At 33.2% G+C, this 14,973-nt stretch overlaps 1 protein-coding gene across 5 annotated transcripts in view; it reads left to right on the forward strand.

Moving 5' to 3' along the window:
* Positions 1-14,973, forward strand: part of LOC149774245 (uncharacterized) — an 85,792-nt gene that overhangs the window by 24,281 nt on the left and 46,538 nt on the right. For 2 of the 5 annotated variants that reach the window (XM_089945566.1, XM_089945569.1), the window contains exons 5-11: positions 53-97; positions 2,258-2,302; positions 4,439-4,495; positions 6,373-6,495; positions 6,703-6,753; positions 11,212-11,259; positions 13,995-14,033. In XM_089945566.1, coding sequence (XP_089801692.1) covers positions 53-97; positions 2,258-2,302; positions 4,439-4,495; positions 6,373-6,495; positions 6,703-6,753; positions 11,212-11,259; positions 13,995-14,033 — 408 coding nt within the window. The remainder of the gene's footprint in view (positions 1-52; positions 98-2,257; positions 2,303-4,438; positions 4,496-6,372; positions 6,496-6,702; positions 6,754-11,211; positions 11,260-13,994; positions 14,034-14,973) is intronic. The other 3 variants (XM_089945567.1, XM_089945570.1, XM_089945568.1) reach the window with 2 other exon arrangements.

Below are 14,973 nucleotides of genomic sequence, written 5' to 3' on the forward strand. Positions count from 1 at the left end.
TGGAAGCATTTATTTATGTACAAAGTATAAGTAGTTGCCTTCTGTTTTGCAGACAGTTTGACAGATGAGGTCAAGAAGATCACGCAAAGGCTTGAAGGTAAGCAGGAGGTCATTACGAAATATTTGGGTAATATTGCATTGTTGCTTTACTGTGCTGTCTTTTGTACTCCCTTTATTTCTCAGTTTTGTTATACAGTTGTCTTTTGTTTACCTCACTGTTCTGTTTTATTTTGCATAATTTGCATCTATCAGAGAATGTGACATTTGATTGCTATGTCAGTTGCATGTTTTTGCATTGATTTTATGATTGTTTTATGAATTGATTGAGTCTGGCATTTCCTTGTTCATTCTGCACTTTATATATTTTCACACAGTTTAATGCTAAGTGTTTCTTTTATCTGGTATAGAAAGCATGGGTATTTACTGCCTCTTTCACATACAAAATTTGACAAATGAAATCAAGAAGACCACAAAATAGTCTTATTTTGCTTCATTTGCAGGTTTGCAAGAATGTGGCATTTGATTGTTATGTCAGTATCATGTCTTTGCTTTGATTTTATGATGGTTTCATGAGTGGAGTGATTCACCCATATTCTTTTTGAATTCTACCCTTACGTGTTCTAGCACAGTTTTATTCTATGTGCATTGATAAACTGGCAGCAGCATTTTGTCTTATATAGAAGGTATCTGTAATAACCATCGGTTTTACATAAAACAATTTCACAGATGAGATCAAGTAGATCCCGAATTAGCTGGATGATCTTCATGGGTTTATCAAGAATTATTATTTAATATTGCATTGCTGATTTATTATGCTGTGATTTTATTTTAGCTCTACTGATCATATACCAGAAGAGCTTATGGGATGTTCTGTTATCCATTGCTGGTTTCACGTCCATTAGCACAAGTTTGTGATCATTACTCTTCTGTGCTACTTGGAGGATTGCCTTGACAATTTACACACACATTCATCCCATGGTCTAGTTCATCCTGAATGAAAATATTGCTGCTCAGACATCCAGTATGACTGTCACAGTGACCATATTGGAAATCATGTAATCACTACTCCTTCTGACCATATCAACATTCAGTTTTCACTGCAAGACTTCTTACTATACCTACTTGGTCATATATGACAATGGAACTGATTGGATGTCCAATATGGCCACCACTGTGGCTATCTTGAAAATCTTGTTATTGCTACATCTCCTGGATGAAGGTAATATTTCCATTGGGTTTTCACCTAAAGACTTGTGATGAATAGTTGGCCCAAAATGAAAATTGTGTCAATCTGTTGTATAATATAGTAACAGCAGAAAATATTATCGCTATCACATCCTGAATGGAAGGTTGTTTAAGCGTAGCTTCCTAGTTGGTCCAAATAGTGCCCTTCAGGCATTCGGTTTAACTGCTGTCATGGAAGCCATTTTTAAACATTATAACTATTTCTCCTGAATGAATGGACATATGAGCATGGTATTTTCACATAAAGACTTTTTACATTGTGTAGTTGTGTGTAGTTGTTTGTAGATAAACATGGTGCTGATCTGATTTCTGATATCACCTCTGCAGTGGCCATCTTGAAAATTGTGTTATCACTACTATGGATAGATGACCAGTCATACAGATATTTTTGCTTTCACCAAGTGATTTATTATATTGGTACAATAGAAATGGATCCAGTCTGATACAAAATTTTGCCACCTTAGTCTCAATCTTCAAATTCTTTCCATTCCTTCTCCAAATTAGAAAGTCATATCAGTATGGGGTTTAAACTAGTAGAGTTATTTTGATGCCCTTTTGTCTTGAATGAAAATGGTGCCAGATTGATAACCAGTATGTCCACCACAACGTCTGTTTTGAAAATCTTGTTATATTGCCAAAGAATATCAAAAAGAGTTTCAACACACTACAATTAAAGGGAATAAATTGCCTTATCTTGAATTCCTGGTAATTTCTTTCAGCCAGTATAGTGTCAGTTCTTTTCTTTATCCAGTTGTCTTTCTGTTTGCTTGTCTTTCAAACAAATCATGTTTGTATGAAGTGTGCCGAAATGTAGCAAATCATTGCTATATTGCTGAGTGTCATTTGTGTGTCTTTGCTTTGATTTTATGATTGTGTTATGAATTGATTGATTCAGCCATTTCCATGTTGAACATTGTGCACATACACTGTTTAACATTAATTGCATTGATACAACTGGGAGTATTTATTTATCTTGTGTACAAAGCATAAGTAGTTGACTTCTGTTTTACAGACAGTTTGACAGATGAGGTCAAGAAGATCACGCAAAGGCTTGAAGGTAAGCAGGAGGTCATTACGAAATATTTGGGTAATATTGCATTGTTGCTTTACTGTGCTATCTTTTGTACTCCCTTTATTTCTCAGTTTTGTTACACAGCTGTCTTCTCATTACCTCACTTTTCTGTCTTATTTTGCATCATTTGCAGCTATGCAAGTATGTTACATTTGATTGATATGTCATTTTATGTTTTTTCCTTTGATTTTATGATCGTTTTATGAATTGATTGACTCTGCCACTTCCTTGTTAATTCTGCTCTTTATATGTTTTCACACACAGTTTAATGTTAAGTGTTTCTTTTATCTGGTATAGAAAGCATGGGTATTTACTGCCTCTTTCACATACAAAATTTGACAAATGAAATCAAGAAGACCACAAAATAGTCTTATTTTGCTTCATTTGCAGGTTTGCAAGAATGTGGCATTTGATTGTTATGTCAGTATCATGTCTTTGCTTCGATTTTATGATGGTTTCATGAGTGGAGTGACTCAGCCACTTTCCTTTTGAATTCTACCCTTATGTGTTCACGGACAGTTTTATTCTATGTGCATTGATAAACTGGCAGCAGCATTTTGTCTTATATAGAAGGTATGGGTAATAACCATCGGTTTTACATAAAACAATTTCACAGATGAGATCAAGTAGATCCTGAATTAGCTGGATGATCATAAAGGGTTTATCAAGAGTTATTATCTAATTTTGCATTGCTACTATATTATGCTGTGATTTATTTTAGCTCTACTGATCATAGACCAGAAGAGCTTATGGGATGTTCTGTTGTCCATTAGCACAAGTTTGTGATCATTACTCTTCTGTGCTTCTTGGAGGATTGCCTTGACACTTTACACACACATTCATCTCATGGTCTGGTTCATCCTAAATGAAAATATTGCTGCTCAGACATCCAATGTGACTGTCACAGTGACCATATTGGAAATCATGTAATCACTACTCCTACTGACCATATCAACATTGACTTTTCACTGCAAGACTTCTTCATATATGACAATGGAGCTGATTAGATATCCAATGTGGCCACCACTGTGGTAAGCTTGAAAATCTTGTTATTGCTACTTCTCCTGGATGAAAGTAATATTGCCATTGGGTTTTCACTTGAAGACTTGTGATGGATAGTTGGTCCAAAATGAAAATTGTGTCAATCTGTTGTATAGTATAGTAACAGCAGAGGCCATCTTGAAAATATTATCACTTTCACATGCTGAATGGCAGGTTGTTTAAGCGCAGCTTCCTAGTCGGTCCAAATAGTGCCCTTCAGGCATTCAGTTTAACTGCTGTCATGGAAGCCATTTTTAAAATATTATAACTATTTCTTCTTAATGAATGGACATATCAACATGGTATTTGCACTGAAAGACTTTTAATATTGTGAATTGGTTGTAGATAATCATCATGCTGATCTGATTTCTAATAGGACTTCCATAATGGCCATCCTGAAAATCATTTTATCACTACTTCAGATAGATGGCTGATCATACAGACATTGTGCTTTCACCAAAAGATCTCTTATGTTGGTACAATACTGAAATGGATCCAGTCTGATACAAAATATTGCCACCGTAGTATCTCTCTTGAAATTCTTACCATTGCTTCTCCAGACTAGAATGTGATATCAGTATGGAGTTTCTGCCAGCACAACTCATTTAATGCCTTATTGCTTCTAAATGAAAATGATGCCAAGTTGATAACCAGTATGTCCACCACATCATCTGTTTTGAAAATCTTGTTATACTGCCGAAGAATATCAAAGATAGTTTCAACACACTGCAATTAAAGGGAATAAATTGTTTTTTGTCTTGAATTCTTGGTAATTCCTTTCAGCCAGTATAGTGTCAGTTCTTTTCTTTATCCAGTTGTTTTTCTGTTTGCTTGTCTTTCAAACAAGTCATGTTTGTATGAAGCTGTGCAGAAATGTAGCAATTCATGCTCACATTATTGAATGCCATTTGCATGTCTTTGCTTTTATGACTGTTATGAATTGATTGATTCAGCCATTTACATGACTAGGTATACCTTAGTGTGTTCAGAAACACACTTTAATATTAAATACATTGATACAATTTGAAGCTGTTCTTTATCTTATATGGAAAGAATAGACAATTACCTTTTGTTTTGCAGGAAATTTGACAGCAGAGATTGGGAAGATCACAAAAAGACTGGATGATGATCATTGTGGTAATATTGTATTTAATGCTTGATGACATCTTGGAATTTTCTCCAATATTTTTCAGTTTTGTTACCTGTCTGATTTTATGTTTGCCTCTCATTTAGTCATATCAATTAGCATTGACAGATGTACACACTGTAGAATTTCATTGCTGTATTACTGATTGGCATTTCCATACTTTTGGTTTGAATTTATGATTATGCTATGAATGGATTGATTCAGCCATTTCCGTATTGGATTTGACCATGTAAGTTTGTACATTAAGTGTCTTGCATCACTGAGTGTTACTGCCCCTTCCACCAAAAGCTTTTGTCATTGTAAGCTACACAGACCTGCCAACCCTTATGATTTTGCCGTAAGTCTTATGAAAATGACTCTTAACACTTATGGAAAAAAGTAAAAACTACGGATGATTTTTGGCGAAAAATCTGGATAATTGGTTCATCCTTATTTGCATCTGGGTTTCATATTACATTTAGTGGATTTAGTCAGGGACACAAACTAAATTTACAGCAGTACCTCAGACACTCTAAACTGCAGATATTTTTTCATGCAAAACATCTGCACGATCAAATTGTTGATCACATAATTTTTGTTAAAAATGGTATCCAGCAAGCAATGCATGTTGAAGACGAAAGTTAAAATAAGCCTTGCAAAAAGTGTTAACAATCAGCACAAAAAATAAAAATGAATATTTAGATTCTTGTGAATAAAAGCAGAAGGGACACAGTTAAATTTTTTGGACATCATGTGTCAATTTGAGTATGACAAGTGGCGGGAGATATAATTGCCATGAAATGGAGAAAAAAATTCCAAGAATTACATGCAGTTGAGAGATAGCAACATTGAGCTGCAGAGTGTTTGGAGCTGAAGTTTGTGCAAATGTGCTAGTTGTTAATAAGGTCTACATGTACTTTACAAACTTTTCAGTTGAAGATAATGTTTACTGTCACTACATTTTTAAAATACCTTTAAATACATTTTTCAGCTTTACAATAGCAGTTTATGATATTTTGTTACACCTTACTGAAAACTGGTTAAACTTACAGAAAAAATCAACTGCCTTACTGAGACAGTTTCATTAGGGTTGGGCAGGTCTGCCTATAATTCAGCCAGAGATATGCATTGTCCTTTGACACCAGGAGTCCTGTTCTAAACACAGGACAAGTACCTGTTGAAGGAAGGAAATCCATTAATTTGCATCAGATTATGACATCTGAGCAAATTAGTACACATGTACTATTAAAAGCTTATTGTGTTGTACCCTGTTTGCAGTGAAGACAAGGACAGACAGCTTGACATAACAATGGCCATAAAATCAATGACAATTGCTGTGACCTGACTTTGGTATCCATCCCATATAGAGGGTACTCAATTCTCTCTAATACTATCTCCTCTGACTCGTTGATGCTGATATATCATGGGTAATCTGAAAATCATGGCGCATGTGATTTTATTTGTATAAATTTTTTATTTGGTCATGGATGAATGAAATATAACAATTTTACTTGTCTGGCACCAATGTTGGACAAATTAAACTCAACATTTATATCATGATTTTCTTAGTTATGCTTGATGATATTTAAGATAGTGGTTCTAAATATAGACTCAGTGAATCTAAATATAAGGATACATTTTTGAGTGGAAACTATAAAGTTACCTAGTATCATACTCAGTATTTAGTGAAAACTGTCACATTTCAGTTTGGTAAAAAAGATACAACAGTATACTAGGAATACAATAACTTTGGGTCATTATTTAACAGATATGGCTGGTATATATAGGAAAAACTATTAAGATGAGACCACTATTCATCTTCAGATAGACAGAACTATCCGGCCTTTGTTCTAATCTTAGTCTAGTACATCTTTTATTTTTTATGCAGGTAGCTGGGCTTTAACATTTGCCCTCTTAGTTTTTGTGATTGTGTTGTTGGCTGCATCACTGCCAGTTCATATCCCTTTGGTGTGGAAAATGCTTAAAAATGGCTGGCTCAGGTGCAGAAAATGTAAGTTCTGTTTCTTTTCAAGTAATTATTAGCTAACTTGACCATACGGTCTAGTGAACATGTAGTATATTTCTGTGTCCATTGTCTTTTTAGTTCTGTGTCCACTTAGACTTCTTGTTTTCAACATCTCTAAAATCTCCTGGACCTATATGGACTAAGTTTTACAGAAGATATTTTGGCATCAAGGATTTTCATTTTTTTTTTCAGTTGATAATGATCTCACATCAGGTGTGGCTGTGGACTGTAAAACTCGCAAAGGTGAAGTACAGAGTTTTTATTCTAAAAATTAACTAAATTGAATTTGACTCATTGGACTGTCAGAACTGTTCAGTTGAAGCCACATTCTGACAGAGATATGTCTGCTGTTACTGAAAACAGAAATGAAATTGGGGGTGGGGTAGGGAGAGAGAGAAAATAAAATAGACAAATTTTGGCTCTTTTACCTTGCATAATTGTCATTTAATTTTATTCTTTTTGACTGGTTTGTTAAAATTTGAAACTTTTCTCTTACCAAAAGTAGATATAATGGGTTAAGAACAGTGGTTTGAACAATAAATATTTAGTTGCACTGGTAGGTTAGAAAATGGAAAATTTATGTAGTGATTATTGAAAATAATGTGGAATGAAATCTTCACAAGCGAATTTAGAAATATAAGATTTACTGTTGCAGACTGGGTTCCCTTGTATAGAATTTATTGCAGAGATGAGGTGGTATTGGGCTGATCACATATGTCACACGTACCTGACTTGTGTATACCTCCTGAAGAGTGAACCTCAACCAGAATTCATACCATGCTGGAGTCCACTGACACTGGAGCACATTCTTATCAAATGTGACCCATATTTCATGCTTCACTGACTTTGTTTGAGTTTAGTACATTATTTTTCTTTTTCAAGTTCTGTCCATGTTATGGGGAGATATGGTAGCTCAGTTTGTAGAGTTTCAGACTTGTAATTCAAGGGTTGTAGGTTCAATACCTGCCCAGTTCAGCTCCTTTGTGTGTCTTTGGCAGAGGTACTGCCTCCTTGCAACAAAAGAAGGTCAGTGTGATCTGCATTTATATTTTATTGCTTGGGATAAGTTTGTATGCACCCACCTTAAGGTACAGCATATTATGTTCATCTGTCCATCCAACTGTCTGTTAACAATTTTAATTTCTGCACAACAACTTTGTTGTCTGCATTCTACAGTTAGCAAACTCATGGCTTGCACTGGTGTTAAGGAAGACCCCTAGTGATTTCAGGGTAAAATGTTCAGAGGTCAGGGTCACTTGTGACTGAAAGAAGAAAAATCAATTGATTTTCCACCATGTGCAGTTACCAAACTTTGTGGATGGCTTGCAATTGGAACCCTGTCACCTGAGAGCATCAAAGTCTCTTGTTTGCCTGTATATGGATTACACTTTTCTGTTACAGTCAAAACTCAAATAAAAATAAAAGAACAAAAAGTTATTTTTGTCATTTTTATTATCATCTCGTTAATTTAACTCATCATTAAAACTTGGGAATGTTTAATAAAGGTTACATAACAATATTTTAATAATCAAGAGAGCCATATTACAGTGAAGTTATCAAAGAGTGAATTGCAGAAGTAAAACTCAAGCAGTCACAATAGACATGTTATGAAATGAAATAGGAATAGCATGGTTCAGAAATCTGTCATATTACATATGGGTGGTCCAAAAGTGGTGTCAAAAAAATTATTTGATTATTTTTATTCTAATAATATAATTACATATCTACTTGCTCTCTTCTATGAAATGATAGAAAGGATATTGTGTCAGGTTAGATATTATAATTGTATTCTCAGACTTCATCAAGAAATAAGAGACTTCCATGAAGGAAATAATTATGCTAAACATTCTTGGTTATGTGAATGTGTTCTAAATTTTGTATAAAATGGGTATTGTAGAATGAAATGTAATAATCATCTACTTCAGTTTTTCACACACCATACGTACAAATCATGTTTATTAGGAGCAATACCATTATATTGATAAAAGAAAGAATGAGTATGGCATGTGATGAAAATAATATAGGAGAACTGGAGTGTCTTTGCAGGATTTGAATTGTGGCATGGGAAGAATGGTTAATTAGATTAATAGCCACATATCAAGGGAGAAAGGCTACGGTCACATTGTAATTTTATCCATTGTAATTGTCTCAAGTCTGGTAATAACGAAATTCTGTTAATTAGTAAGCACTCAAAGTTATTCATTATACTCAACTTGATATACTTAATAACCTTACTCTTAAGTCTCAGCCTCTCCCCCAAATATGTGTTTCTGGTTGTCCAATCATCAAAGTTTCTCATTGCTGACCTTAGTACCTTTTTCCCCAGTGGTAGGAAAAAAAAAGAAGAAATTCCTGAAATTGATTTGTGCATCTTACTGAACTAGATTTGCCCAGTACTTTGAAGCAATTCATACATTATATATATATATATATATATATATATATATATATATATATATATATATATATATATAATGTTTAAAACAACTACATACCTACCCTAATTTTAAAATCAGTGCAATAGGAAGCATGCATATTTATTTGGCCTCACCATTTGAACTAAAACAAGATGAAAGAGAAAATACTTTCAAGGACAAATATATGTTATTAGAAGATGTACACAACAAATCAACCCCTGGGGACCAAGGTGTGGGGTTATGGTTGCAGGGCAGTGGAAGCCCAAGAGTATGTGTTAAAGAAAGCTTTGTTTTATGCAGATGTATTTTGTGTATGTACTTCACTCATATTTTGGATATTACATTGAAATTGGAATGCATCAAGCTTGGTTATTTGATCACCTTTGTATTGTGCCTCTTGTGATTTGCTCTTCTTGCATATTTCAGCTTCTCACTTGGGGATATAGTGTTGTTGATGCAGGTATCTGGTGGGAGATATTAACCCTGGCCCAAGAGTGGATAAATGTCTCGCACATCTGTTAGGTTTTGTCTTGCCCTGCTATTTGAATATCTCATTTCAGCATGTCTCTCTGGATAATTTTTATAAACTAGACTTTTAAGAAATGCATGCTGCAAAGTCTACAAGTTACTTGCTTAATGTTGTGATGATGACAGTAATGGATCCATCCCATTCAGTGGATCTCTTTTGGAAATCTAAAGAAATTCTTAGTCTGACTCAGTACCTTGCTCAAATTATTGTTGCATTCAAACACAGCACAGTGGAACATTTATTAGATCCTTCACACACGTCAATACAGAGAAACACTCAGTTATACACGTATTGTTTCCCACCTCTTTCAATTGCAGTGAATTGACATGATAGTGAACAATATGGGACAGGTGCAATGAATCATGTAATGATGTCATGTTAAATATACATTTCTTGGCACTTGTGCAAAATGACTGCATATAATGTATTGTAACTTCCTTTCAGTGCTGCTGTGTTGAATTGATCCAGGACAACTGAGTAATATAACCACAACCTTAATTATACGTTCCTTTGTTCCTTTAAGAGGCTGTTTATGCATTTCCATTGAACTTTGAGGTATAAACGGATAAAATAGAGAAAGTGACATGCCTTTCAATATACTCATATAAAGTAATGGAATTTGTGTTATACACTTTTTAAGGTGCACTGAAGTAAAGGTTCTATTGTTCAATTGATATGAAAAATTAAACTTTTGCTTTGACTTCAGAAATATAAACATGTTGCTGCATATGTGAGGTCACCTATTGCATAATTGGAGGGAAATAAAGAAACCCACTAATGTAATTTATTCAAACACAAATTATATCAGCATTTATCAGTAATCATTTTATGCACATATATTATTGCCAGAAAGAGATTCGTATTGCAGGATGAACCACAGGTGTAAGGAATATTGTCATCATTTAGGTAGATTTCACATAATATCCTGATAGCTGATCTTTATGGTAGTTTTAAAGTCTGTACATTCTGCATTTTCGTCCTGTTCATTTCTTACAAAAGATCCTGGAGCTAACAAGCCAGTTCATGCACAAAGATTGCATATAATATACAGGTAACTGGTTGACCCAGTCATTTTGAAATCTGCTACTGAGTCCTGGTCAGTTTTTCCAGAAGTTGCTGGAGCTACATCTACTGCACATGCAGAAACATTTATAATTTCTATAATTTGAGACAATTGTTGGTTACCTGCTTTTTAAAAAAAATGAATATTTTCATCTTCTCACTATTAAGATCTTTGTTTCAGTGCATTTTACAACTTCATAATTAACAAACAAATTTAACTTTTGACACCTGTTTCAAGATTACTTGCTTTCTGATGAACTCTTTGTCAAAAGTTATTTGAAAATAGCAGACACATTAAGCAGTCTCTTTACATATGTATCCTTCATTGTAAAGAAATAGAGTAACATTTGCTTGGGATGTGTGTGTTGTTGAAGAAATTCATAGTTCAGATACATTTTGAAAGGTATGGGGGTGAAAACGTATTGAAGAGAACTGGAAGATATCTATTTAGGCATAAAAAATACATGACTCATGTCTATTATGTTTAAGTTCACTTAATTTACCTTTGTAAAATATGTTTACAACCATTCCTATGAAATACACTGGTAGATCTGATGAAGTGAAGAAATGCTGAGGTCGAAGTTACCAGTTGTGAAAGAATACTAATATTATATATTTATTTTGTAATTTCTTTATCAAATAAATTCTGCATGCCTTCATTAGCACGTTAGTGACAATTCTTTTTACTTTCAGCTGTAAAAACATCAAAGAGAAAGGGAATGCAAGAGTCAAATCAGAGAGGTATATAAATTTTCAGATCTGTGCTTTATGCTGACTTTTCAGTAATCAGACATTAGAAAAATCTTTGGTGTTTCTTTAATAGTTATGAATACATAATTGAATCAAGTTGATTGTAGTTGCAAAGGTCTTGTTAGTTAAATAATGACTCTAGGTGCCAAACCTAGACTTATATTCACAATGGTTCCATATTTCCCAAGGTAGACTTCAACATTGTAGCTTCTTGATTCAGTTATAACACATCAAGACAGGAGTTTAAAATATAATACAAAGCCAAAGAAACAACAAAGCAATGCCATTATTTTATATGAATTTTATGTTTAGTTCATTTCATAACTAATTTGGCAATATGTCTAATCTTTCTTGCAAATGTAAATATTTTCATTAGAACATTTTTGTACAATGATTGAAAGTATTTTACATAAAACATGAAGTACTAATTATAAAAAGATATATATTTAGATTTTTTGAAATTAAAATTTTTATTTTTATTGATTGTGTAAAGAAATTCAAGTGTAAAATAATTAGAAAAATTATGGTCTATGGGAATATAGGTTAGATTAGTTGGAAGATACTTTATTGGGGTTGTGTTCTTAATATAATGTATATGCCTGTTTAGGGAAATAAATGGTCATTTGTTCACTAAGATAGTTTATGTAAGCAATGTCAGATCCATTAGGACCTCTTGGTTTTTTGTGTGGTATATTGGAGTTTATTAAGATTATCTTTGGTGGTTTCAGTATATAGCAATTAAATGGAATAGAAGGAGGGAAAAAAGAGTTCTTGTCAATTCCTGTAAATTCTTTTCAGCCTTTAGTGAGATTAGTTATTATTCCTTTAGAACATTGAACCTGGTCCACCTGCATATTGATCCATATTTACAAATGACATATTTTTGGGTGTCTTTCCGGAGATGAATTATCACCAATTGCCTACAAAGCAGCCCTGCAGATTCTGCCCACATGAAATCCAGTAAACCTGTTTTTGTTTCTGTTTTAAATTGTACCTGAAGTATAACATAACAAGGTGTGATTTTCCATTTCATCATCTTTGCATTTTTGGTATAGTTCATTTATGTCGATTGTGGTAAATATGCACCCAGGTTTCATTAATCTTTATAATTGCTTTATTTAGCAATACCTCAAAAATGACTATTTTTAATTTATGCAAAATAAGCTTTGTGTCACATTATGGAAGAAGTCAAGTAATTTTAATTTTGTATTTGTCACTTGTTTTTAGTATATCGAGAGGAGAGAGGTAGAAAAGATTCTGGTGTCAGTTAAGAATGGAGTAAATGTCATTGTCTAAACAAATTTGCATTAAGGATTTTGTTATAGTTTTTTCATTTTATTAGCTTTAATAGTCATAGACCAGAGGAAATTTTTTAAGGACCTCTTTTCAATCATCAATTGTCCATAGTCTGTCTGGCATCATATATCCATTAGCTTAAGTTTGTAATCACTATTCTTTCTAAATTACCTTGAGGATTGAGTTCATCCTAATTTCCTGATGAGCCTAAATGAAAATCTTGACCCTGTGACATCCAGTATTGCTAATCTACCTGTCATGGATAGTTGTATTATCATTGTTTTTATGGTGTCTTGTTGGTCATAAAAAGATTGGTGCTGATCTAACATTCAATATGGCCAACATGGTGACCATCTTGACAATTTTGTTAATATTGCTACTCCTCATGAACAGATGGTCATATCAACATGGGGTTTTTTTTGTATGCGGGATGTTGGGGTTTGTCAAGGATATCAGAGGATATTTTCAATACTCAGCTGTTGTAAAGAATATAGGACTAAACAAACAGTATTATCATAGCTTCATGGTTTCCATCCAGGTCCTGACCTTTTTGTTATCTCACTAATGTAAAATAAGTAAAATTGACACAGTATAAATTTTGCGAGATTGTTTTGACATGGTTGTATTATTACAGTTACTACATAAGTTTCATTCAAAAGTGAAATAATCACATTTTCAGTTTTATGAGCCATGTGTGGTACATTTGGAATTTTAGGGTTTTGATTTTAATCAAACTTTTAAGTACATTTATATGATAAAGTTCATGCATGAGTATGATTATGAGGAAGATCCACAACTAAATAAGATGATTTTGAATCTGATCTCTCCACACTCAAGCATCTCAGTTGCTGATCTGATTTTGATCAACTTTTTTAAAATCACTTTTTTTCACTGTGTTTCATGCATTTACTGATGAGCAAGAACCATGCATATTTAAAATTTCATTATTTGAGTTTGCTATCACTCAGGAGACTGAATTGTGATAGGAATTTGCTGAAACTTGATAAATAAGTTTTAATTACATGTTCATTGATTGTATTGCAAGTTGAATCTGCCAAAATCATAAGTAAAATGGACATCCTCAAATGTGAGGTGCCATACTTAGGGTTGGGTTCCTACAATCCTACATCAGCCTGATATGTGAAATGGTCATCTGTTAAGTTATGCAAGCTAGGTAAGTAGTATCAGGTTCACTTTGGATCTTCATTTTACTTAATTTGCTTCTCAACAATATCTCAGTTGGTTTCATTACCTAGCTGTTAAAGGAAAATTAGTACAGTGCAAAATGTGCCTTGTTATAGATTTATACAAACTTGTTTCATAAAGTAATAAGAGCATCAATCCATTTAAGATAATCTTGTTTAAGACATATAATCTGGTCCCATTGTCATTCCATGCCTCCAAATGATAGTTTTTTTATGTCTTTACAGCAGAAACCAATCAACTGTTGCTAAAAGAAGATAATACAGGTAGTGAGGCCATGAATAATTCTGGTATTTTTTTCTCTTTCATTTCTGGTTTAATTTATTCCTAAAATGTAACATAACCAAGCATAGTTTTCCTTTTGTGGATCACCCACGTATGTCCACTGTTTTAGTGACCTTGTGCATTTAGGTTTCTTACTTTGTTTTGTTCAAAGTTACTGAATTATTTCAAACAAAGCAAATATTTTATTTGTAAAAAAAATCAACTTATGTCCCCTTCATTTTATGTTATTTACTCTTTTTAAGAACTTAAGTAATTTTTAAAGTGTATGCAAATTTTAAAATGTATGCAAATTAATAAATTCTTATTACACTGGTCACCATCTTATATGGTCACCCCTTCTGCACCAGGAAAGTGACCATATAAAACAGGTGGCCTTTCCAACGGTGGAACTATATTTGTGGGAAGATTGTGTATGTATGTACATGTGTGTGTGTGTGTGTGTGTGTGTGTGTGTTGTAAGAAAGCTACATATAACTTAAAAGTGTATCATATTTTCATTTAAAAATAGCATTACTTATTAAAAGTGTTTTTCTCATTTTTAAATAATAACTTAATATTTCTGATTCTTAACTGTGAAATGCAAGTGGGGTATTGTTGGCATGCACATTGCAAAACCATTCATTTAAATCTTGGTACATACTTGGAAATAATTCTCTTTCCATTTCTTCATTTTCCCATTGCTGCAGAATCTTCCCCTTATCTGTTAAAATTTTTGTTTATTTTAGTCTTCCCAACATAACATTTTGTTTGTAAGAACTCTTGAACTGTTCCCATTGTCATCAAGTCAAATAAAATTTTCTTTTAAAGTATTAATTCTCCATTTATATGATGATATGTTAAAGTTTTGTAACAATTTATTCCTATGTTGCTAATTGTACATTGCTGCAGATGTGCAGATGAAACATTTGTAGATGAAATTGC

This window comes from Sinohyriopsis cumingii, unplaced genomic scaffold, assembly GCF_028554795.1.
Source record: "Sinohyriopsis cumingii isolate HCF-2022 unplaced genomic scaffold, ASM2855479v2 utg000360l, whole genome shotgun sequence".
Lineage (NCBI taxonomy): Eukaryota > Metazoa > Mollusca > Bivalvia > Unionida > Unionidae > Sinohyriopsis > Sinohyriopsis cumingii.